The 26803-nt window shown below is 38.7% G+C and overlaps 1 protein-coding gene across 7 annotated transcripts in view; it reads left to right on the top strand.

Annotated features, from left to right (window-relative positions):
• Positions 1 to 26803, top strand: part of Arid4b (AT-rich interaction domain 4B) — a 124475-nt gene that overhangs the window by 24386 nt on the left and 73286 nt on the right. For all 7 annotated transcript variants that reach the window (XR_361039.5, NM_053421.3, NM_001414215.1 and 4 more), the window contains exons 3-4: positions 16418 to 16528; positions 26616 to 26681. Coding sequence is in view for 6 of the 7 variants with exons in the window: in NM_053421.3 (NP_445873.2) it covers positions 16418 to 16528; positions 26616 to 26681 (177 nt within the window). In the remaining variant the exon portion in view is untranslated. The remainder of the gene's footprint in view (positions 1 to 16417; positions 16529 to 26615; positions 26682 to 26803) is intronic.

Here is a 26803-nt window from a genome sequence, read left to right as displayed (position 1 = left end):
TTCTACCTTATTCTTACTATATAAAATAACAGAAGTTACTTTGAACTTAGAGTTGTTAGAGATGTTGGTTTTCTTTGAGATGTATTCCTAATATCTTTTAAGATTTTAGTGGTCAGTCTTCTCTCCTTTGGTCTTGCCTAGAAAGTACTCTGTTGGTTACAGCATACCAGTTTCCCATAATGGCTTGTAAGTTTGCCCTGTTATTGACAGGCTAAGGATTTTGCATGTGATTTAGGTTTACTGGATATGTTACAAAATAAGATGGCAATAAAATAATAGTAAAACGTTTTTATTAATGGATCAAGTAAGAACAACATTAACATGGCAGATTTAATGGTATTGGCAAGGTTTTCTCTTATTAATAGCATAAGTAAGAAAATATATTGTCAAGTCCCAGCATCACTCTTAGTGACTTGGTACTATAGTTTGGTAATTTGCTAGGAGAATGCACAGACCTGGCTCTGTGTGATAATTGTTTTTACAACCCCCCATGCCTTATTACAATGAAAGGATGGAAAGTAGAATCAGCAATAGAAAAAAGTTGGTGGGGTGAAATGCATGGGGAAACCATGTGCAAGTTTCTCCCAGTAGTCACACAAGCCACACCAAATTCTCTCTGCAAGAAATTGTGACACTGCAAGAGAAATGTTCTAACCTGGGGAAGGTAGTTAGTGGTTGCATGTAGGGTTTGGTGCTTGTCATATAAATACCCTGTACCTGACATAGATGTAAGTGGTTCTAGGCTCAGTCTGAAAAGCAGGTGTAAAGCATAACCATTTTGTTTGCACGTGTAGCTCGAGCTTAGTGAGCCTTTCTTATCATTTGATGATGGTGGGAGTGCTTCACAATTCCAACTCCCAGTGTTCTGGGTCCTTAGGTAGTACTATGTCCAATTTTTGGAGGAATCTCCAAACTGATTTCCAGAGTGGTTGTACCAGCTTGCATTCCCACCAACAATGGAGGACTCTTTCTCCACATCCTCTCCAGCATCTGTTGTCACCTGAGTTTTTTATCTTAGCCATTCTGACTGGTGTGAGGTGGAATCTCAGGGTTGTTTTGATTTGCATTTCCCTGATGACTAAGGATGTTGAACATTTCTTTAGGTACTTCTCAGCCATTCGATATTCCTCAGCTGAGAATTCTTCGTTTAGCTCTATACCCCATTTTTTAATAGGGTTATTTGGCTCTCTGGAGTTTAACTTCTTGAGTTCCTTGTATATTTTGAATATTGGAATCTTTGCCTCTATTGGAGTAGGATTGGCAAAGATCTTTTCCCAATATGTTGGTTACCATTTTGTCCTAACAACAGTGTCCTTTGCCTTACAGAAGCTTTGCAACTTTATGAGGTCCCATTTGTTGATTAAGCCATTGGTGTTTTGTTCAGGAAATTTTCCCCAGTGCCCCTGTGTTTGAAGCTCTTCCTCACTTTTTCTTCTGTTATTTTGAGTGTATCTGGTTTTATGTGGAGGTCCTCAATCCATGTGGACTTAAGCTTTGTACAGGGCAATAAGAATGGATTGGTTTGCATTCTTCTACATGCTGACCTCCAGTTGAACCAGCACCATATGTTGAAAATGCTATCTTCTTCCCATTGGATGGTTTTAGCTCCTTTGTCAAAGATCAAGTGACCATAGGTGTGTGGGTTCATTTCTGGGTCTTCAATTCTATTTTATTGATCCACCTGCCTGTCTCTGTACCAATACCATACAGTTTTTATCACTATTGCTCGGTAATACAGCTTGAGGTCAGGGATGGTGATTTTCCCCAGAAGTTCTTTAATTGTTGAGGATAGTTTTTGCTATCCTGGGTTTTTTTTGTTTTTCCAAATGAATTTGCAAATTGCTTTTTCTAACTCTGTGCAGAATTGAGTTGGAATTTTGATGGGGATTGCATGGAATCTGTAGATTGCTTTTGGCAATATGGGCACTTTTACTGTATTAATCCTGCCAATCCATGAGCATGGGAGATCTTCCTGTCTTCTGAGATCCTCCAGTTCTTTCTTCAGAGATTTAAGTTCTTGTCACGCAGATCTTTACTTGCTTGGTTAGAGTCACACCAAGGTATTTTATGTTATTTGTGACTATTGTGAGGGGTGTCATTTCCCTAATCTCTTTCTCAGCCTGTTTATCCTTTGAGTAGAGGAAGACTCCTGATTTGTTTGAGTTAATTTTATACTCAGTCACTTGGCTGAAGTTGTTTATCAGGCCCTTATTAGTTTTCTGGTAGAACTTTTGGGGTCACTTATATATACTATCATATCATCTGCAAATAGTGATATTTTTTCTTCTTCTTTTCCAATTTGTATCCCTTTGACCTTTTGTTGTCTCATTGCTCTGCCCTGGACATCCAGTAATGAATAAGTACTGAATAAGTAGGGAAAGAGTGGGTAGCTTTGTGTGGTCCCTGATTTTAGTGGGATTGCTTTGAGTTTCTCTCCATTTAGTTCGATGTTGACTACTGGTTTGCTGTATGTTGCTTTTACTATGTTTATGTATGGCATAACATTTCTGGTTTTTCTTAATTTGGTTACACTCTCTGTGCCCTCTGGTTAGTCTGGCTAATGGTTTATCTATCTCCTTGATACATATTTTTTTTTCTTCAAAGAATCAGCTTCTTGTTTTGTTGATTCTTTGTATAGCTCTTTTTGTTTCTACTTGGTTGATTTTTCTTTTCTTTTTTTTTTTTCTCAGAGCTGGGGACCAAACCCAGGGCCTTGCGCTTGCTAGGCAAGTGCTCTACCACTGAGCTAAACCCCCAACCCCTACTTGGTTGATTTTAACCCTGAGTTTGGTTATTTCCTCCCTTCTACTCCTCTTGCATATATTTGCTTCTTTTTGTTCTAGAGCTTTTAGGTGTGCTGTCAAGCTGCTAGTATATGCTCTCTCCTGTTTCTTTTGGAGGCACTCAGAGCTATGAGTTTTCTTCTTAGCACAGCTTTCATTGTGTCCCATAAGTTTGGGTATGTTGTACCTTCATTTTCATTAAATTCTAAAAATTCTTTAATTTCTTTATTTCTTCCTTGACCAAGTTATCATCGAGTAGAACATTTTTCAACTTCCATGTATATGTAGGTTTTCAGTTGTTTTTGTTGCTATTGAAAACCAGCCATAGTCCATGGTGATCTCATAGGATGAATGGGTGTATTTGTATAATCTTGTATCTGTTGAGGCCTGTTTTTGACTGATGATATGGTCACTTTGGGAGAAGGTACCATGAGGTGCTGAGAAGAAGGTATATTTTTTTGTTTTAGGATGAAATGTTCTATAGATATCTGTTAAATCCATTTGATTCATAACTTCTGTTATTTTCACAGTGTCTCTGTTTAGTTTCTGTTTCCAAGATCTGTTCATTGCTGAGAGTGGGGTTGAAGTCTCCCACTATTATTGTTTGAGGTGCAATGTGTGCCTTGAGCTTTAGTAAAGTTTGTTTTATGAATGTGGGTGCCTTTGCAATTAGAGCATAGATTTTTTTTTTGGTGGATTTTTCCTTTGAGGAATATGAAGTGTCCTCCTTATCTTTTTTGATAACTTGTGGTTGAAAGTTGATTTTATTTGATATTAGAATGGCTACTCCAGCATGTTTCTTTATACCTTTTCCTTGGAAAGTTGTTTTCCAGTCTTGTACTCTGAGGTAGTGTCTGTCTGAACTCTGAGGTGTTTTTACTGTATCCAGAAAGATGCTGGGTCCTCTTTATTTATCCAGGCTGTTAGTCTACTTTTTTTTTTTTAAATCAGGGAATTGAGTCCATTGATGTTTAGAGATATTAAAGAATAGTGATTGTTGTTTCTGTTATTTTTGTTGTTAGAGTTGGAATTATGTTTGTGTGGCTCTCCTATTTTGGGTTTGCTGCAAGGAGATTACTTTCTTTCTTTTTCTAGGGTGTAGTTTCCCTCCTTGTGTTGGAGTTTTCCATCTATTACCCTTTTTAGGGCTGATTTGTGGAACAATTTGTGTAAATTTGTTTTTTTCATGGAATATCTTGGTTTCTCCATCTATGTTAATTGAGAGTTTTGCTGGATACAGTAACCTGGGCTGGCATTTGTGTTCTCTTATGGTCTGTATGACATCTATCCAGGATCTTCTGGCTTTCATAGTCTCTGGTGAGAAATCTGGTGTAATTCTCATAGGTCTGCCTTTATATGTTACTTGACCTTTTCCCCTTACTGCTTTTAATATTGTTTGTTTAATATATTTGTTTTTTTGCCTATCATATGATGTGTGGAATTTCTCTTCTGGTCCAATATATTTGGAGTTCTGTAGGCTTCTTGCATGTTTATGGCATTTCTTTCTTTAGGTTAGGGAAGTTTTCTTCTATTATATTTTTGTTGAAGATATTTACTGGCCCTTTATTTGGGAATTTTCAACCTTTTCTGTACCTATTATCCTTACATTTTATCTTTTTATTGTGTTCTGGATTTCTTGGATGATTTGGGTTAGGAGCTTTTTGTATTTTGCATTTTCTTTCACTGTTGTGTCACTGTTTTCTATGATATCGTCTGCCTCTGAGATTCTCTCTTCTATCTCTTTTATTCTGCTGGTGATGCTTTTGTCCATGACTCCTGATCTCTTTCCTAGGTTTTCTGTCTTCAGAGTTTTCTCCCTTTGTGATTTTTTTTTTATTATTACTATTTCCATTTTTAGATCCTAGATGGTTTTATTCAATTACTTCATCTGTTTGCCTGTGTTTTCCTGTAATTCTTTAAGGGTTTTTTGTGTTTCCTCTTTAAGGGCTTCTACTTGTTTATCTGTGGTGTCCCGTATTTCTTTAAAGGAGTTATTTATGGGGGTTGGGGATTTAGCTCAGTGGTAGAGTGCTTGCCTAGCAAGCGCAAGGCCCTGGGTTCCCCAGCTCCGAAAAATAGAAAAGAAAAAAAAAAGGAGTTATTTATGTCCTTCTTTTTTTTTTTTTTTTGGTTCTTTTTTTTTTTTCTTTTTTTTTTTTTTTTTCCGGAGCTGGGGACCAAACCCAGGGCCTTGCGCTTCCTAGGCAAGCGCTCTACCGCTGAGCTAAATCCCCAACCCCTATTTATGTCCTTCTTAAAGTCCTCTATCATCATCACAAGATGCGATTTTAAATCAGGATCTTGCCTACTTTCCGGTGTGTTGGGGTATCTAGGACTTGCTGTGGTGGGAGAACTGGGTTCTGATGATGCCAGGTGGCCTTGGTTTCTGTTGCTTAGTTCTTGCACTTGCCTCTGGACATCTAGTTATCTCCAGTTGTCTTAGGGTTTCTATTCCTGCACAAACATCATGACCAAGAAGCAAATTGGGGAGGAAAGGGTTTATTCAGCTTACTTCCATGGTGCTGTTTCATCACCAAAGGAAGTCAGGACTGGAACTCCAGCAGATCAGGAAGCAGGAGCTGGTGCAGAGGCCATGGAGGGATGTTTCTTACTGGCTTGCTTCCCCTGGCTTGCTCAGTTTGCTTTCTTATAGACCCCAAGACCCGACCCAGGGATGGTACCATTCACAATGGGCTGGGTCCTCCCCCTTTGATCACTAGTTGAGAAAATGCTTTATACCTGGGTTTCATGAAGGCATTTCCACAACCGAGGCTCCTTTTCTGTGATAACTCCACCTTGTGTCAAGTTTACACACAAAACTAGCCAGTACACTGGTGTTAGGTAGTCTTGCTGTGTTTGACAGTGGCTTGACCTTCCCATAAGACTGTGTGTTAGCACTCCTCTAGACCTGTTTTGTTTCAGCCAGATCTGGCTGCAGAGAACTGTGGGACTGGTTCAGCTCCAGGCACAGGCAGAAACTGGAAGGGTCCTGTCCCAGACTGCTCCTTGGTTCCTGTGTCCTGAGGGCTCTGGGCTGGTCCCTCTGAGCAGATGTGGTGGTCTCACCTTTGCTCTCCCATGTGTCAGCACTCCTGTGAGACCAGCTCTCCCTGTGGGATCTGTGTACAGAGAGTTGTGGCACAGGACACAGACTGAGCGCGCTCTCTTTCTCTCTCTCTCTCTCTCTCTCTCTCTCTCTCTCTCTCTCTCTCTCTCTCTCTCTCTCTCTATCTTGAGGTAGGTTCTTACTATCAACCTTGGTTGTCCTAGAACTGACTTTTTAGACAAGGCTGGCCTGGAACTCTTAAGAGATCCACATGCTTCTTCCTTCAGAGTACTAGGATTGAAGGCCAATGCCACTACACCCAACTAGTGAATTTTTGTTTATTTCCTTGTTACATGCTATGTGGATGCTACAGTTTAGGGGAAAAATTAGATTATACTTATTTTGTGTTGTATGAGTATTTTGCCTGTATAAATGTGTGTGCATAAGCAGGTGCTTGGTGCCCATTGAGATCAGAAGAGAGTTTTGAGTTCTCTGGAACTGGAGTCATGAATGGTGTGAACTGTCATTTGGGTTCTAAAAATGAAACACAGGTTCTCTGTAAGAGGGACAACTACTTTTAAGTACTGAGCTATCTGTCTATCCCTAGTTGTCATACTTTTCATTATCACCCTGCTGAAATAATTGGAGTGATTTACCAAAGCACTCGCACTTGTTTACTCCATTTTCTGTTGTCACATACTACGTAGCTAAAGACCAAATAGGAATTCTGTTGCTGAGAACCAATTTAAGACCTTGAGATAACCTCAGGACCTGGTGCTCCTTACTGTGTGATGTGAGTTAGAGTTCTCTGGAGGGCTTGTTAAAGCAGTAATTGTTAATTTTTTCTTTTAATTTCCAAACTATGACATGGAGTAGAGCTGACCATTTTTACTTTTAACAAATTTCTATGTAATGCTGATACTATTGGTCTGGAGAGCCCACTCTGGGAACCACTTTGTGGTCTATAATTACAGACTCATGTAACAGTTACACATCTTGTAATCCCAGAACACAGGAATACCTAATTCAATATTTTGAAAGTGAACAAGCAGTTAGACAACTGTTAACCACTGTGTATTGTGTAGGGTGTGTAGGGTGTGTATTGTGTAGGGTGGGTGTGATTACAGAATGCTTATATACCAGCCCAAGAAATACTAGAAAAAGAATTAATTTGTATTTTAAAGACTAAAAGCAGCTTCCCTGGAAAAATGAAAGTGACTGTAATGCTTCCATTTTATGTGTCCTGTTCTTTCTCTGGACCTGGGAGAAATCAGTAGCCACCTGTGCTGCTTAGTGATGCTCCTTCCCTTCCCCCTTCCTGTGTTTAGAGATCATGATGGTTACGGAGACAGTTTCTCCTGGAACAGTCAGTGCCAGCAACTTTACTTCTAGGACTTGAAAAGGAAGCAAGACTCACAAATGATTCTTTTTTTTTTTCGGAGCTGAGGACCGAACCCAGGGCCTTGCGCTTACTAGGCAAGCGCTCTATCATCGAGCTAAATCCCCAACCCAATTCTTACTGGTAAAGAATATTAGTGAAGTTTATTTCTGAATCTATTTTTAAAAAGACATATTTTGTTGTGTGTGTGTGTGGTAAATCCTCAGATCACATAGCACCTGTCATTATTGTCCAGAAGATTCTCTCAAGTTTTTTTTTTTTTTTTTTTTTTTTTAAAGAAAATGGGCTGTCAAGGCATATCTCAGAATTTTTCAGGACTTCCTTGGCATGCCCATGGAACTGATACCACAGGAATGCTCTCATTCCTGGAGGAGGGGTGAATGAAGTCCTAGGGAGACAGTTTAACTGGTGGCCAGACCATCAGAAGGATGATTTGGTAATGAAATTCTGAAAATATTCTTATCCACATGTTTTCAAATAACAGTATTCTCATTATTATAAACTTTTTTTTTTTATTTTGGGGATGGATCCCTGGACCTTGCCGTGATCATTAGTAAATCAGCTTTACTCCAGCTCCTGTTTTTTTTTTTTTTTTTCTCGTGTGTGTGTGTGTGTGTGTGTGTGTGTGTGTTTTTACATTGCAGGTTTAATGATGAACAGTATGACAATACTAACTGTCCTGTCAGACATTCTCAGCATGAATGTTTATTCTTCGGAGCAGATGAAGTAGGCAAGAGTTAAGTGTGCTGAAATGCTTGTCATTAACTTGGACATGTAGTGTGTGTGATGTGTTGGTGTTTCTTTAGAGTATGCAGTGGAAATGAGTACTCTGGTTTGGACATAGCAATAACTTCTATTGACTCAGTATATTCTAGTGGTAACACAGGTAAAAACTTTGAGAGTGAAGAAAGAAATTCTAAAACCAATGGGAGGACAACCATGAGCAAACATAAAACACAAGAGTATGGACAAGCATCAAGCTCAAAGCTCTGCTTCTGTTGTTTTTGACATCACTGACCATCATGTGCTACAGACCCCTAACCCATGACATGACATGACATGACACAGAGAGACTATCTATTTATTTGGTTCTTTTTTTTTTGGAGCTGGGGACTGAACCCAGGGCCTTGCACTTCCTAGGCAAGCGTTCTACTACTGAGCTAAATCCCCAACCCACAGAGAGACTATCAATGGGTATGCTCTGCACAGTTGCATCTATAGAGTAGAAAACATATTGAGCCTGCACAGATAGCAAAGCACATGTATCTTTTTCTTTTCATTCTTCACAATTACTCTTCTTCCAAGCGTCTAGATTGGTTTTATAGTCAGACTGACACTATAATTTCCAGTATTTAGGTGGTTTATAGACTAAGATCTTATTTAATTTCTTAGATGAAATTGTATTTTCAATACAATTCTTTAGAAGTTTAGGTCAACAATTTTGAGATTTTTTTTTCCCTCTGGAAGCTTTGGCTAACCCTTTAGAACTCTTATCTGCCACATTTAAATCATCAAATAGAACTTTTAAAATGTGTTTTTGTTCGTTTGTTTTTTGTTTTTTGGGGGCACCTATCCAGGAACATTGTGGTCATAATTTAATTGATGGGCTTATTTGCTCATGAACTAGTGTTGGGGTGGCACTTAATTGTTCTTACATTATTCCTGTCTGTGACTTGGCAGAAGGGTTAGCCAGTGGTTCTTTTATTTTTGGCATTACTACTCTTTCTGTAAAGATGAAGAGACTGAGAATCAGGGTATCAGATAATAAGCTTGAGTTATAAGCCAAGGTATTTCATAGTTGTATCTTCATACTTCTACATCCTGTTACCTCTGTATTGGGTAACACATATTAATAATCTTGTATTACAAAGATACAGAAGATAAATACTTAAGTTGGGTGTGGTGGTGCATGGCTGTGATTGCCTACACTGCAGGCTTGAAGCAAGCCTGAACTATATGAGTCCTACCCCCCACCTCAACCCCCCCTCTCCATCCCCAAAAAAACCCAAAAACCCAGGAGGGATATATATTTTCTTTAGTTTGAATTCCTGGCACTTCAATTGACAGAGCTAAAAAGATTTAAAGTTAACACTTTTTTCTGGGTTATCTCTACATCTAGATTATTTTTTTGGGTTATCATTTAGGTTTCTGCAGATGCATTTTGTGTTTTGTAGTCAGAGTTGACAATCCTCAACATGTTATAGGTTTGATAAAAGAACAGAGATGAGGTTAGTAGTAAATGGCTTGTTCCTGTGTGGTGATGCAGCCCTGAGCCATGTGGCAAAGGTCTACAGCCTTTTGAATCAAGGAAATAGTATGAGGCTAGATTCCTATGTATGACACTGTGTTCAATATCTGAGCAGTCTAGTCCGAAGTAATCCGTAGGTATCAATGGGTTTTTTTTTTTTTGTTGTGAATGTGAAGTTTTAGCAAAATACCATCAATTTTGTTTGTGTGTGTGTGTGTGTGTGTGTGTGTGTGTGTGTGTATGTGTGTGTGTAATTTGAATTTCAGAGATTTTGGTAGTTTGAAATATAGTTCTGCAGATCTTTTAACTTTATATTGTATAGTCTTGTAAGCATGCATACACACACAAATTAAGACATTTGGTAGATAGACTAGAAAAATAATTGTTTAAGCAACATGTGGTAACTGTGAATTAGCTGTTGCCTTAGCAACTAGAAAACTGTTCTTTTTGCTAAACAAGAGGATGATGATTTAGTGGCTTAATTCCCTCTGTGGTGTGGAGGTACTACTTAAAGACATTTTATTTTTAGCCTCTGAAATGGTCTATATTATTGACCAAAATCTGAGAAACAGAACAAAAAGAGAAGGTAAGCGGTTTTTATTTTCCTTTTGATTATATAGATACACATATCTGCATAACTGTTAGCCCTTCTAGTCAGCGGAGTCTTGGTTAACCTACTGACACAGTTCTTTGTGTGTGTTTGCTTTGAGTCAGAGTACATTAGACTCAGAACAGCTCTGCAGACTTGGTTGATTGCTGCACTAATGGATCGTCATACACTTCATTAGGCATCAGTATCATGGAATCCTAGCAACTCTTACTACTGGAAGGCAGCATGATTATGTCATGGCTGATGAACAAGGGAAACAATTTTAAAGGCGTTACTTCATACACAGAACTGGGGAGGAGAAGAGAAAAATAATGGCATCTTTTTTTTTTTATATAGGAATTGTTTTTTAATGACTTAACTCCCCATTAAGGACAAAAATTGTTTAGTCTATGTTTTGCACTGTACACTGGGCATGTTCTAAATACTACAGATATAGTATACTTTTCATCCCTGTGAGGTAGTGACTGTATACTAAACTGTAGAAGTTCTAATTTACGTATCTCATTCAGGAGTTTGCCTTTTTGGGAGGATGCTAGGGATAGAACTAAGCTAAACACCTATTCTGTCACTGAGTCCCATTGCTGCAGAGGTTGGTGCTGTGTCTTAGGGTTTCATCGCTATGAAGAGACATCATGACTACAGCAACACTTACAAAGAAAAACATTTAATTGAGGCTGGCTTACAGTTTGGGAGATGTAGTCCATTATCATCATAGAAGGAAGCATGGACATGTACTGGCAGACTTGGTGCTGAAGGAGACCCTAAGTTCTACATATCAATCCGAAGGCTTAAGAAGGGGACTGTCTGTCTTCTGCAGGGCACCCAGGAGGAGACTGGAGTTCCACACTAGGTGGATCTTGAGTATAGGGGACTTCAAAACCCAGCCCCACAGTGATATATTCTTTTCAACAAGGCCATACCTACTACAACATGCTTGTACCTAATAGTATACTGTGGGCCAAGCATTTAAACATAAGTGTATGGGGGAGGGGGAACCTATTCAAACCTATAGTCTTAATATATAAAAATGTGGGGGATATAGGTGTCTTGTGTATGTTTGTGTATACATTTACCCATGTGGATATGTTTAGAGGCCAGATTAGATGTTGGGTGTGTTCCCTTTATGGATTCCATCTTAATAAATGTTTTTTAGTTAAATAACAGCTTTGTAGGCCTGGTCACCACCAGCATATGCCTTCAGTCCTAGCACTCAAGAGGCAGAGGCAGGCAGCTCTCTGTGAGTTCCAGGCCAGCCTGGTCCTCAGAGGGGGTTCCAGGACAGCCAAAGCTACACAGAACAAACAAACAACAAACAAAATAAATCCAAAAACTAAAATCTTTATTTATTTGTATATATGATTTGGTGGAGTGTGCATTTGTTCCAAGTATGTGGAGGTCAGAGGACAAGTTCATGGAGCTGGTTCCCTCCTCCACCTTCCAAGATTTGAACCCAGGTGGTCAGACTTGCCAAGTGCTTTCACCCACTGAGCCATTTGGCCAGCCCTTTCATCTCAATTTTTGAGAAAAGGGGTTTTCTCTGGACTGGGATACTGGGTACTTTGACTGTACTGACTGACCAGTGAGCAACTGGGATCTGCCTGTCTCTGTATACTGGGGTCACACATATGTTATCACTATATCCAGCTTTTAATGTGTGTGCTGTGGATATGAATGCAGATCCTTATGCTTAACAATGTTTCTAGACCATAACAAGAGAATTTAACTCTGAATCCCAGTCACTACAGAAAAGCATTTTTGTTATTTGTGTAATACCTGGGTGTTTTTTTTTCTCTCTTAAATAAGGGCATAGACACCCAATTAGATAAGATGGATGAAGCAAAGAAGTGAAGGCTGATAGGAACCGGATGTAGATCTCTCCTGAGAGATACAGCCAGAATACAGCAAATACATAGGCAAATGCCAGCAGCAAACCACTGAACTGAGAACGGGACCCCCGTTGAAGGAATCAGAGAAAGGACTGGAAGAGCTTGAAGGGGCTCGAGACCCCATATGAACAACAATGCCAACCAACCAGAGCTTCCAGGGACTAAGGCACTACCCAAAGAGTATACATGGACTGACCCTGGGCTCCAACCTCATAGGTAGCAATGAATAGCCTAGTAAGATCACCAGTGGAAGGGGAAGCCCTTGGTCCTGCCAAGGCTGGACCCCCAGTGAGCTTGAGCGGGATTCTTGGGGGGGAGGGTGGCAATGGGGGGAGGATGGGGAGGGGAACACCAATATAGAAGGGGAGGGGTAGGGGTTAGGGGGATGTTGGCCCGGAAACCGGGAAAGGGAATAACAATCAAAATGTAAATAAGAAATACTCAAGTTAATAAAGGAAAAAAAAAAGCATGATATACATATTGAGAAATGTTAAAATGAAATTCATTTAACATAATACATGCTGGCAAATGATTTAAATATAAACAAACAAACAAAAACCCCAATAATGTTTAGGGCAGAATGGGAAAGGGAATAAATGGAACAGTTGTTGATGAGTTAATAATTGTTAGTCTGACCCTGTCAGTTAGAGATGTGATTTGGGTGTCTGCAGAGAATCATTTTTATATTTTGGATAATATTTAACAATACTGGTTATGCAGATTTACTTCTAGATGATTAAGTATGTCTCAGAGTAACTCAAACATTTTGACTGTTTTTACAACTTTTCTGCTTTTAGAATTGTTAGACAGATGTACTTAACATACAAACACTTAAACCAAAGGATTATTTATGAACAGAAAGTAACTTGCCTAGAATGATACAAAGGAAATAGATTTAAATTGGGTGTATTTCATAAGTCTGTAAACTTAGTGCCCAGGGGAGCTGAATACCATATTTTGTAAAATGTTGTTCAATTATCTGTTCATATATACGGTCACACACATATCTGGACTGGATGTGATATCACAAGGCCTGTTTGTCTGTTTGTATCTGTCTGTCTGTATGCCTACATACCATTGTGTCCCTCTAGCTGTTAGAAAACAGCTTGTGGGAGGATTTTTGTTTTATTACACTACGTAGGTCCTGGGATTGAATTTACGTTGTGAGGCTTGGTGTAAGCATCTTTAATCACTGAGTCATCTTACCCCCAAAGCTTACTTCCTACATATTTATTTACTTCTCTGTAGGTACAGATATGAAGGGTGATGGGCATGTGTGGCGGGTGGGTTGGTTGGTTGACACCTGGTGTCTCTGTTATTCTCTAAATTTTTAAGATCGTTTTTTCTGAAGCACATTAATTTTGGTAGGCTGGCTGGTCATTAATTTCAGGAATGTCCATCCTCTTCTTTGAGGTTTGGAATGCAGGTGCACATCTCCATGCCAGACTTTTCATGTGGGTTTTGGGAGATCTGTACGTAGTGTGTACACACTGCTTGTGTGGCAGTCACTTTGCCTATTAAATCATCTCCCCAGCTCCAGCTGGGTAGGTTCTAATTGACTTACTCTATAAGAAGTGGGGTTTTCTCCTTAGTTTTAATTTAGGTTCATGTTATTTCTCCCTGACATGAAATGTTACTGGCTAGCAATATAGAAAGGATGCATTGCTAATGGACGTTGTGAGTTGTGGTCATGAAGACTGTCCCTTACTCTGTTTGACCACAAAATGAATTCAAATTTTCTTAAAATTTTTCTCCACTTAAAAATAATTAATAAAGATTGTTTAAGATATGTGATGATTTTGTGTGTGTGTTCTGTAATGATTATTACAAAGAATTGATATAAATATGCCACCTCTTCATTATTCATGGTAAAATAAAGCCACTAATTTCTGTCATGTATGGAATTTAGCCAAGGAAAATGTTATCTTAAGAGTGCTAAGGTTGAATGTGTATTGAAGGTACACATTTGTGAACCTTAAAAGAGCAGCACAAAGGAGCTATAGAGAGATGGTTAAGAATAATTGCTGTTCTTCTAGAGGATAAGGCTTTGATTCCCAGCACCTACATGGAGGCTCACAACTGTCTGTAACTCCAGGCTCAGATCTGATGTCATAGCCACTGAACACAGACAGATATACATGCAGTCAATACACTTAAAAATAAGTAATAAAAAATGTAGAAAGCAACATAAAGTTACTAAGTTAGTTAACAATAAAACATTAATAACAGTGAAGAAGAGATTTTTTTTTTAACTGCGGCCCCATTCTTATTACAGCCTAAATGTACAGCTTGACTAATAGACACTTACCTAATTTAAACAGAGCACATTGGTAAGCATACCTGCTGCTTAACATCATGACCTGGATACATGCTAGAAATGGTCCTCTGATCTTCAAGTGTTGTGATGCAAACTTAGCATGCATGTGCATGCTAGAGCTTTTGTTACTTTTTTTAAATTAAAAAAAAAAACACTTGATTTGTCATTTAAAAAAAGAAACATCATTTTCCACATTGGGCATGGTGGCTGCATATCTTTGATCCCAGCATTCAGGAGGCAGAGATACCCAGTTGGATTTATCTGTGAATTTGAGATCTGCTTTACCTACACACCTAGTTCCAGGCCAGTCAGGGCCACCTACATAGGAAAAAATCCTGTTTCAAAGAACAAAATAACAGTACAAAAAATAGTGTAACAGATACATGTAATCTCTGTTTGACTGGCTGAGAAAGGTGTTTTTTTTTTTTTTTTAAAGATTTATTTGTTATTACACTGTACACTGTAGCTGTCTTCAGACACACCAGAAGAGGGCATCAGATCCCATTACAGATGGTTGGGAGCCACCATGTGGTTGCTGGGAATTGAACTCAGGACCTCTGGAAGAGCAGTCAGTGCTCTTAACCACTGAGCCATCCCTCCAGCCCAGAAAGGTGGTTTTTAATTCAGTGCTTGTGTGGGGTGTCAGATGATGCTGTTGTTGTTGCTGTTGTTGTTAAAGCCTATAGCACCAGATATTCACTGGTAGTCTCCTCATTCAAGTAATAACCAGGCTTGATCCTACGTAGCTTTCAAGATTAGACAAGATGGGATGTGTTCAGGGTGGTATGACCATAGACTTTTTTTTTTAAAGGTTATGAAATATATATCAGGGTATCCAACTTTTGACATTTGATAAGATGCTGTTATTTACAAGTTATGTTGGATTGCTTTCCTAACTCTTCTGAGGCACTTGTATGCCTAATTGTAGCCACAGGTAAATGACATGGTAGAAATTACAGATACAGTTGCAAGCAAATGATTGTAACATTGAAATCTCTGAATTCTCTTAAGATTGTTCCTTATGTTTTAACAAGAACTTTGGGATGAGCTTAGACTGAAGTTTCTGTTCAACAGGTGACTGGAGTGCTTGGTGCTTATGGCAGTATTTTGTACTGCATGCCTTTTATGATTTCTCGAGAGTATTAATGATATTAAGAGGAAAAGAAAGGGGTACAAACAAATAGATTAAGTCATACTCAAATTTATGAATATTTGTTTTTATTGTAGGGCTTCTTAGGCCTTTCAGTGTATTTATGAATATTTAAAAGAGGAGGCAGAGGGATTATTCAATAATAGATTTCTTTTTCCAAACCTCCTGGTACCTGTTTTTGGTGAATATCTTAGGCTATTAGTGCTTCTTATAAAACACTGGAAAAAGCAGCTTACATAATCTTCCTTTGGCTTTGGAATTGGTGAAAATAAGGTTCAGTGCAGAAATGCAGCCTACTGTAAACAACAACAACAATAATAACAATAACAACAACAAAAAAACCCCCAAAAAAGCAAAGCAGCAGATTAGGACCAATAAAAGTCAAACCTACAAGTGTGCAGTGTATTTAAAGTTGAAGGACAGCCTAACAGAACCCATGTAAAGCATTCTGTCAGTAGTTTGAGACAGTGCATAATGGATTACTTCATGTGGCTTTTAGCAATAGTTGGGACACGTATACTTTGATTCTGTCATAGAGTTTTGAAAAGAACAGAACTATCCTGAATCTGGATGAATACAAGGTACAGCCTGTTAGAAAACATTCGTTCGTGCTTTGAGATTTCAGATCTGCTAACTAGCAAATCCTGTGGTTGTATGATAAGTATATATTTTAATAAGTCAATGAATGAATGAATGAATGAGTGAATAGGTGGTGAGAGCCTTAATGGAAGGTTGTGTCTGTGAGCCATTTTAGGGACCATTTGTGTTTAATAGAAAAAAATGTCTTTATTTTCCATAATGTACATTTAATTGATTGGTCTATGATACATGTTTTATTATTTTTAATTTATAGCATTTTATAGATGGCTTCACTATTTTAACTTAAATTACTGTTACAAGATTAGGCGTATTCTGAAGCCTGATTGTAGGGGGGAAAATAAGCAGTTTAAATCAGGTTGTATTTCTTTGCATTTTTAGGCCCTTGATGAGCCTCCTTATTTGACAGTGGGCACTGATGTGAGTGCCAAGTACAGAGGAGCCTTTTGTGAAGCCAAGATCAAGACTGCAAAAAGACTTGTCAAAGTCAAGGTATGGTATTATTTGTAATTTAATAGTCATTAAATATTTGATACTTAAAAAGTCTAAAAAAAATCTAAAAATTATCTTTGTGCAAAATGAATTTTTAAAGCAGGCTATTAACCATTCCCAAACTAAACAATATTTGCTATTTAAAAATAAATTGGAATAAAATTTACTTATCACAGCTCATAATTTCAGTGTATACTTGGTTCTTTAGGATTGCTGTTTTAGTGTTGGAAAGGATCTTAGAAACCATCTGATTTGATCCTTTATTTTTATTACATGAGAACAGTGGCCAGGCATAGTGGTATGTATCTCTAATCCCAGCCCTAGGAGGGATAGGCCAACCTGGTTTCTGTGTCCTAGCCAGTCAGGGCTACATGGGTTTCCCCCGATAGCAAAACGTCAGGTATTAACACTCTCCTGCCACCCTTTCTTGGTTATTGAGATGGAATCTTGGGCCTTAGGAATACTAGGCAAATATTCTTCCTTGCTAAGGAACCATATTCCCAGCCCATTGTTTTGTTTCTCTCCCTTCCTCTATTTTTTGAGAAAAGGTCTTGCTGTGTTAGGTGGGACTGGCCTTGAACTCTTTGAACTGCAACCTTATGAATGTTGGAATTACAGGTATATGCCACCTGATACTTGGTCCTCTGCCATTTTTGAAGAAAATCTTTCTGAAGTACTTGAGTTTTGAGTTGGCTAGTGAGCAAATATAATTGCTTTCATTTTAAGTTATTACCACAAGACTGGTAAGGTGCACCTCTAGTCCCAGGTATTAGCAAGGCAGAGGCCAGAACTGCATTTCAGCTTAGGAATTGGAGACACACATGGGGAAGATAGTGAGATCCTCTTTAAAAATAAGAGAAAGAGACTAGATTTGTAGCATAGTCAGAGAGAATCTGCCTGCCATGAGCAAGGCCCTGGGTGTGATGGTAGCAACAAAAAGTATGAGTAGTTGAATGAATGTATGAATGACCATGTATATTTAGTAGAAGGAAGATGCCTTTATATTTGAAAAATACAGGACAGTAAAAACTCAGGACCAGTGAAACATCTTAGTGTTCTGGGTATTTACCCACTTGCCAATAATGTACTGAGTGACTGGACTTGGACTCTGTTAGATGGAAGGAGTGTGGAGATAGGAGGGTGTGCAGTGTAGACGAACAAATAACCATGCAGTCATTGACTTGAATAATTAACCAAGCGGAAGAAGTATGATTATTTCCACTGAAGAGTTCTGTCTGTGCTGCCTGAGTGTATCTCTTAAGCATGTGTTGAAGCTTTTTGGGCTAGTTTGATTTCTACCCTGGCTAAAAACTAACTGTATATGAAGGCCTCTAAATTAACTGTGAACCCTCCTGGCCACACTTTCTCTTGTATTTTTCACAGGCTGGTGCCTGGAGTTGCTTTGTAATGTGGTTAGGTAAATGCTTTTACAGTGACATTTGCTCTTCTGGCATCGTATACTTCCATTTTCTGAGCTTAATAGTATTTATCAGCACCATTCTAGGGATGAATAAAAACCCATGTATCAATTTTTATCATTTATTTGCTTATGGTACTTAAAAGATCTGAAACTGAGTTTAGAAAAACCCCTTTCCTCCTGGTGGAGAAGGAGCTATTCCTTAGCTCAGGGAGAGCATTCCTGTGCCAGCATGAAGTGTGTTATTTGTGCAGGACCAATGACACTCAGGGCTTGTGCCTGTGCTTGAGGAACATAGGCTAGATTTCATTTCAGTTCACCCTTAGCTATGTAACAAATGACCCAGGGGCTGAGACATAGCTGCTGTGTTGTTCTGATCATGAAGGAGAGAGACAAGGCTGCAGTGCTGTATTTCATATGTTGATAGCACAGGACATGTAATAGATATTACATGTAGCATTTGACATATAATAGATATTTGAAACTTCTTTTTGAATTTTTTTGGAAGCCTCAACATTTATAATTCAAAGTTAATGATTTTACTAATCTTAAATTGTTTGATAAATAATTAAACGTACATAGAGCTATGGCAGGATAGGTGACTGAGTAGTTAAGAAGGCTTGCTGTTCTTGCAGAGGACCTGAGTTTGATCTCTCTCTCTCTCTCTCTCTCTCTCTCAACACACACACACACACACACACACACACACACACACACACTTACACTCACAGACATATAAATAAAAATATAAAATAAACTTTAAAAAAATGAATTCATCTAGGCTAAAGTGGGACATCTCTCTCATCCCAGCACTTGGGGGACAGAGGCAGAGGGAGAGGCAGGCAAGGAGTTTCTAGGGGTAAGTCTTGTCTATATAGGGAGTTCCAGGACAGTCAGGGCTACATAGTGACAGTGTCTCAAACAAACAAAGTGAATACATTTTAAGCAGACTTGGTGATAAATTTCTTTACTAGCTTTTGATCTATTGGGCATTTATCCCACATTAAACATACTCTTAAAACCTTGCTTTTGTGTGTTATTAATATGCATGGGATTCTATGGATTCCCCAGAGTTGGTTTGTGAGTCTGTTTCTTGCTGACTATGATGGTTTGTGTATGCTTGGTCCCAGGGAGTGGTACTATTATAAGATATGGTTCTGCTGGAATGGGTGTGTCACTGTATGTGTGGCTATAAGACCCTCACCCTAGCTGCCTGAAAGTCAGTCTTCCACCAGCAGCCATCAGATGAAGATCTAGAACTCTCACCTATGCCTGCACCATGCCTGGCTAGATGCTGCCATGCTTCCTGCCTTGATGATAATGGACTGAACCTCTGAGCCTGTGAGCCAGCCCCAATTAAATGTTGTCCTTATAAGGTTGCCTTGATAATGGTGTCTGTTCACAGGAATAAAACCCTTACTAAGACACTGACCACTAGATTCTAATATTAACATGTTACCTCATCAGTTCTTTCTTTTTTTTAGGATCTTTTTTTATTGGATATATTACGTATTTACATTTCAAATGCTGTGCCTTTTCCCCACCCCCTGCTTCTATGAAGATGTTCCTATTCCCACCCACTCATTCCCACCTTAACACCCTACACTTGGGAAAAGAACCTTCACAGGACCAAGGACTTCTCTTCCTATTGATGCCAGATAATGCCATCATTATCTGATGATACATACACTGTTGGAGCCATGGGTCCCACCACGAGTACTCTTTTGTTGGTAGTTTAGTCCCCAGGAGTGCTGGGGGATCTGGTTGGTTGATATTGTTGTTCTTCCTGTGTGACTGCAAACCCCTTCAATTCCTTCAGTCATTTCTTTAACACCTCCATTGGGGTCCCTGTACTCAGTCCAATAGTTAGCTGCAAGCATCCTCTTCTGTATCAGTAAGGCTCTGGCAGAGTCTCTCAGAAGACAACTATATCAGTCTCCTGTCAGCTTGCACTTCTTGGCATCCACAAAGCTTCAAGGTTTGGTGTCTGCATATGAGAAGAGTCCCAGGTGGGGCAGTCTCTGCTCCAGCCTTAGTCCCTGTATCTCATCCCATGAGTATTTGGTTCCCCCTTCCAAGAAGGACTGAAGCATCCACAGTTTGCTCTTCCTTCTTCTTGAGTTTCATATGGTCTGTGGATTGTTTCTCGGGTATTCTGAGCTTTTGGGCTGATATCCATTAATCAGTGATTACATATCATGTGTTTTTGTTTTGTTTTTTTTTTTTCTTTTCTTTTTTTCGGAGCTGGGGACTGAACCCAGGGCCTTGCACTTGCTAGGCAAGTGCTCTACCACTGAGCTAAATCCCTAACCCCTCATGTGTGTTCTTTTATGACTGGGTTACCTCACTCAGGATGATATTTCCCAGTTCCATCCATTTGCCTATGAATTTCATGAAGTCATTGGTTTTGATAGCTGAGTAATATTCCATTGTGTAAATGTACCACAGTTTCTGTATCTGTTCCTCTGTTGAAGGACATCTGGGTTCTTTCTAGCTTCTGGCTATTATAAATAAGGCTGCAATGAACATAGTGGAGCATGTGTCCTTGTTATATGTTGGAACTTCTTCTGGGTATATGCCCAGGAGTGGTATACCTGGGTTCTCAGGTAGTACTATGTCCAATTTTCGGAGGAACCTCCTGACTGATTTCCGGAGTGATTGTACCTACCAGCTTGAAATCCCACCAACAATGGAGGAGTGTTCCTCTTTCTCTACATTCACACCAGCATCTGTTGTCACCTGAGTTTTTGATCTTAGCCATTCTGTCTGGTGTGAGGTGGAATCTCAGGATTATTTTGATTTGCATTTTCCTAATGACTAAGGATGTTGAACATTTCTTTAGGTACTTCTGAGTCATTCAATAATCCTCAGCTAAAAATTTTTGTTTAGCTCTGTACCCCATTTTTTAATGGGGTTATTTGGCTCTCTGGAGTCTTAACTTCTTGAGTTCTTTGTATATTTTGGATATTAGACCTCTATCAGATGTAGGATTGGTAATGATCTTTTCACAATCTGTTGACTGCTGTTTTGTCCCAATGATAGTGTCTTTTGCCTTACAGAAGCTTTGCAGTTTTATGAGGGTCCCATTTGTTGATTCTTGATCTTAGAGCATAAGCCATTGGTATTCTTGTTCAGGAAATTTCCTCCAGTAACCATGTGTTCAGGGATCTTCCCCACTTTTTCTTCTGTTAGTTTGAGTGTATCTGGTTGTATGTGGAGGTCCTTGATCCACTTGGACTTAAGCTTTGTACATAGTGATAAGAATGAATCAATTTGCATTCTTTTATACATGCTGACCTCCAGTTGAACCAGCACCATTTGTTGAAAATACTATCCTTTTTCCACTGGATGGTTTTAGCTCCTTTGTCAAAGATCAAGTGAGGTGTGCGGATTCATTTCTGAGTCTTCAATTCTATTTTATTGATCTACCTGCCTGTCTTTGTACCAATACCATACAGTTTTTATCACTATTGCTCGGTAATACAGCTTGAGGTCAGGGATGGTGATTTTCCCCAGAAGTTCTTTAATTGTTGAGGATAGTTTTTGCTATCCTGGGTTTTTTTTTTTTTTGTTTTTCCAAATGAATTTGCAAATTGCTTTTTCTAACTCTGTGCAGAATTGAGTTGGAATTTTGATGGGGATTGCATGGAATCTGTAGATTGCTTTTGGCAATATGGGCACTTTTACTGTATTAATCTTGCCAATCCATGAGCATGGGAGATCTTCCTGTCTTCTGAGATCCTCCAGTTCTTTCTTCAGAGATTTAAGTTCTTGTCACGCAGATCTTTACTTGCTTGGTTAGAGTCACACCAAGGTATTTTATGTTATTTGTGACTATTGTGAGGGGTGTCATTTTCCTAATCTCTTTCTCAGCCAGGAGTGGTATAGCTTTCTACTTTGAGTAGAGGAAGACTCCTGATTTGTTTGAGTTAATTTTATACTCAGCCACTTTGCTGAAATTGTTTCTCAGGCCTTTATTATTAGTTTTCTGGTAGAACTTTTGGGGTCACTTATGTATACTATCATATCATCTGCAAATAGTTATTTTTTCTTTTTTTTTTCTTTTCAATTTATATCCCTTTGATCTCCTTTTGTTGTCTGATTGCTCTGGCTAGGACTTCGTGTACTATATCGAACAGGTAGGGAGAGAGTGGCAGCCTTGGCTAGTCTCTAATTTTAGTGGGATTGCTTCAAGTTTCTCTCCATTTAGTTGGATATTGACTAATGGTTTGCTGTATATTGCTTTTACTATGTTTAAGTATGGGCCTTGAATTCCTGATCTTTGCAAAACTTTTAACATGAAGGTATGTTGAATTTTGTCAAATGCTTTCTCAGCATCTAATGAGATTTTTTTTTTCCTGTGAGTTTGATTGCTTAGTAGGATATGTTGATGGTTTTTGGCATATTGAACCATCCCTGCATTCTAGGGATTCTTGATCATGATGGATGATCATTTTGATGTGTTCTTGGATTCAGTTTATGAGAATTTTGTTGAGTACTTTTGCGTCGATATTCATAAGGGAAATTGGTCTGAAGTCCTTTTTCTTTGTTGGGTCTTTGTATGGTTTAGGTATAAGCATATAATTATGGCTTCATAGAAGGAATTTGGTAGTGTGCCTTCTGTTTCTATTTTGCGGAATAGTTTGGACAGTATTGGTATCAGACCTCCTATGAAGGTCTAATAGAATTCTGCACTAAACTCTTCTGGTCCTGGGCCCTTTTTGGTTGGGAGACTTTTAATTGCATCTCTATCTCTAGGAGTTATGGGACTGTTTAGATGGTTTATCTGATCCTGATTTAGAATTGGTACCTGGTATCTGTCTATTTCCTCCAGATTTTGTAACTTTGTTGAGTATAGGCTTTTTTGAATTTCCTGAGATTCTGTTGTTATGTCTCCTTTTTCACTTCTGATTTTGTCTATATGGACACACACTCTGACCTGTGGTTAGTCTTGCTAAGGGTTTATCTCTCTCTTGATTTTTTTTCAAAAAACACATAAAAACAAAAAAGCAAAACTGCTCCTGGTTCTGTTGATCCTTTGCATAGTTCCTTTTGTTTCTACTTGGTTGATTTCAGCCCTGAGTTTGAGTATTTACTGCAGACTACTCCTCTTGGGTATATTTGTTTCTTTTTATTCTAGAGCGTATAGTTGTGCTGTCAAGCTTTTAGTGTATGCTCTCTCTTGTTTCGTTTGGGAGGCACTCAGAGCTATGAGTTTTCCTCTTAGCACTGCTTTCATTGTGTCCCATAAGTTTGGGTATGTTGTACCTGCATTTTCATTAAATTCTAAAATGTCTTTAATTTCATTCTTCATGTCTTCCTTGACCAAGTTATCATTGAGTAAAGCATTGTTCAACTTCTATGTATATGTGTGCTTTCTGTCATTTTTGTTGTTATTGAAGACCAGCCTTAGTTCATGGTGATCTGATAGGATGCATGGGATTATTTCAATCTTCTTGTATCTGTTGAGGTCTGTTTTGTGTCCGATTATATGGTCAGTTTTGGAGAAGGTACCATGGGGTGCTGAGAAGAAAGTATATTCTTTTATTTTAGGATGAAATGTTCCTTAAATAGCTACACTTGGTTCATGACTTCTGTTAGTTTCTCCATGTCTCTGTTTAGTTCTGTTTCCATGATCTGTCCATTGATGAGAGTGGGTGTTGAAATGCCCTACTATTATTGTGTGAGGTGCAGCGTGTGCGTTGAGCTTTAGTAAGCTTTCTTTTATGAATGCAGGTACCCTTACATTTGGAGCATAGATATTCAGGATTGAGAGTTCATCTTGATGGATTTTTCCTTTGATGAACATGAAATGTCCTTCTCTAGGACCATTTGCTTGGAAAGTTGTTTTCCAGCCTTTTACTCAGGTAGTGTCTGTGTTTGTCACTGAGTTGTATTTCCTACATGCTGGGTCCTTTTCCCATGTCCAGTCTATTAGTTTATGTCTAATTATTGGGGAATTGAGTACATTGATGTTAAGATATTAAGGAATAGTGATTGTTTTTCCTGTTATTTTTGTTGTTAAGAGGTGGAATTATGTTTGTGTGACTCTGTTGGTTTTGTTACAAGGATATTACTTCCTTTTTCTAGGGTGTAGTTTTCCTCCTTGTGTTAGTGTTTTCCATCTATTATCCTTTGTAGGGCTGGAGTTGTGGAAAGATAATGTGTCAGTTTTGTTTTGTCATGGAATATCTTGGTTTCTCCATCTATGTTAATTGAGAATTTTGCTGGATATAGTAGCCTTATTTGGCATTTATGTTCTCTTAGGGTCTGTATGACATCTGCCCAGGATCTTCTGGTTTTCATATTTTCTGTTGAGAAGTCTCGTGTAATTCTGATCGATCTGCTTTTGTACATTACTTGACCTTTTTCCCCTTACTGCTTTTAATGTTCTTCCTGTGTTTTGTGCATTTGGTGTTTTGACTGTTATGTGACAGGAGGAATTTCTTTCCTGGGTCAGTATATTTGGAGTTCTGCAGGCTTCTTGTATGTTTATGGGCATCTCTTTCTTTAGGTTAGGTAAATTTTCTTCTATAATTTTGTTGAAGATATTTACTGGCCCTTCATGTTGGGAATCTTTGCTGTCTTTTATACCTGTTATCCTTAGGTTTGATCTTCTCATTGTGTCCTGGATTTCCTTGATGTTTTGGGTTAGGAGCTTTTTGCTTTTTGCATATTTTCTTTGACTGTTGTGTCAATGTTTTCTATGGTATCTTCTGCCCCTGAGATTCTCCCTTCAGTCTCTTCTATTCTGTTGGTGTTGCTTGCATCTATGATTGCTGTTATCTTTCCTACATTTTCTATCTCCAGGTTTGTCTCCCTTTGTGATCTCTTTATTGCTTCTATTTTTGTTTTCAGATTCTGGATGGTTTTGTTTAATTCTTTCACCTGTTTACTTGTGTTTTCCTATAATTCTTTCAGGATTTTTTTTTCCTCTTTAAGGCATTCCTCCTGTTTACCTTTGTTGCCCTCTATTTCTTAAGGGAATCATTTATGTCTTTCTTAAAGTCCTCCATCTTCCTCATGAGATGTGATTTTTAAATCCAGATCTTGCTTTTCCGTTTGTTGGGGTATCCAGTACCGGTTATGGTGGCAGAACTGGGTTCTGCTGGTGCCAGTTAATCTTGGTTTCTGTTGCTGAACTTCTCGCTCTTTTCTTGCCATTTGCTTATCTCTGATGTTAATTGGTCTTGCTGTCTCTGACTGAAGCTTGTCTCACCTGTGTGTTGTGATCTTAGGAGTGAGAGAAGTCCTGGAAGACCAGCTCTCTCTAGGCAGGTTTTGGATCTGGAGGACTGTGGGACAGCCTTAGTCTGGGTGCAGATTGAGAGGGAAAAAGTCCTGTCCTAGACTGCTCAGTGGTTCCTATACCCTGTGAGCTCCTGGCAGGGTCCCTCTTTGGACAGTTAGTGGAGTGCAAATGGGGTCTCACTTATGGTCTTACAAATGAGAGCACTCCTGGCAGACCAGCTCTGTCTAGGCAAGTTTGGGTCCAGCAGGCTGTGGGACAACGGTATCTCTCTGGGTGCAGATAGATACTGGATGGAACTCATCAGTTCTTACAGAATTATTTTTTGTAGATAACTCCATCAATCTGTATTGAATATGGTACTTACTTGTTTGTTTTGAGACAGGGTTTCTATGTAGTTTTAGCTGTTCTAGAACTTCCTATGCCGACCAGACTAGGCTTAGACTCACAGAGACCCTCCTATGTGTACCTCCTGAGTGCTAGGATTAAAGATATGTATTAGCATACCTAGCCTGTGATGGTAGTTACCAACTAATTAATCTTAATCTCAGCACATGAGAGGCAGAGGAAAGCAGATCTCTGATTTCAAGGCTACCCTTTTCTGTATGGGGAGTTCCAGGTCAGCCAGGAATACATAGTTATATCCATCTAAACAACATTTTTCACTTACTATTTTCCTAATTCTCTAATTCCATAGTACTGGTACAAGGTGCAGAAAGGTCTGGGAAAGACTACCTAGTGTTTGAATCTTAGCTCTGTTATTTATCTTCTAGCTCTATGATCCTGGACTCGTTCATTGGCTTTCTGTTTAACGAAAGGGGAGTAAAGTTTTTAGGGTGTGATTCTATGTCTTTTCTCTATGTGGGGGATTGACTCAAGAACTTTCTTTGGCAAATATCTACCTCTGAGCTACCATCCACAACCTTGGTTGGATATTAAATTCCATCCTTGGAACATGATACTTAGTTCTGAATGACTATTGTGGCCATTTTTAATACTTTTTATCCAAGCACCAAGGAGTCTGAGGTCAGGCTGAATTACATAGTGAGACTTTGTTTCAAAAAAATTCAAAACAAAGTAATAGAAAAAGTAAATTTGTATCCACTGGGTAGTATTTAGGCCTTCACAAAATATTGCAACTCTTCATAGACTTAGGTCATTACATCATTTTTCCCTCAACCTTTAAGGATAACAAGTTGTGCATTAAGGTAGTAAGTGGGATATCCAGCCTTGTAGTTGTGGTGTCTGTTGATGATTATTTTTATTTTGGAAAAAAATATCTGTTTAAACAATTTTCTATTCATTTGTTTAGTGTTTGGGCTTTTATTTAGACTAGTTGGTCCTTATTTAGTTTGCACATACACGATCTGTAATTGTTTGGGTTTTTTGGGTGTGTAAGTAATTAGATTCATATTTTCTAGGTGACTTTTAGACACGATTCTTCAACAGTGGAAGTTCAGGATGACCACATAAAGGGCCCACTGAAGGTGAGTTTGTCATTTCCCCCCAGTTTTGATTGGAGAATGACATTTGATCTTTTTTCTTTTTTTATTGGTGTTCATTTTTAACTCTACATACTATTCTCTAAAAAGACTAATTGGAATATATT

Source organism: Rattus norvegicus, chromosome 17, assembly GCF_036323735.1.
Source record: "Rattus norvegicus strain BN/NHsdMcwi chromosome 17, GRCr8, whole genome shotgun sequence".
Taxonomy (NCBI): Eukaryota; Metazoa; Chordata; class Mammalia; order Rodentia; family Muridae; genus Rattus; species Rattus norvegicus.
This window is presented reverse-complemented; position numbering and strand designations above follow the sequence as displayed.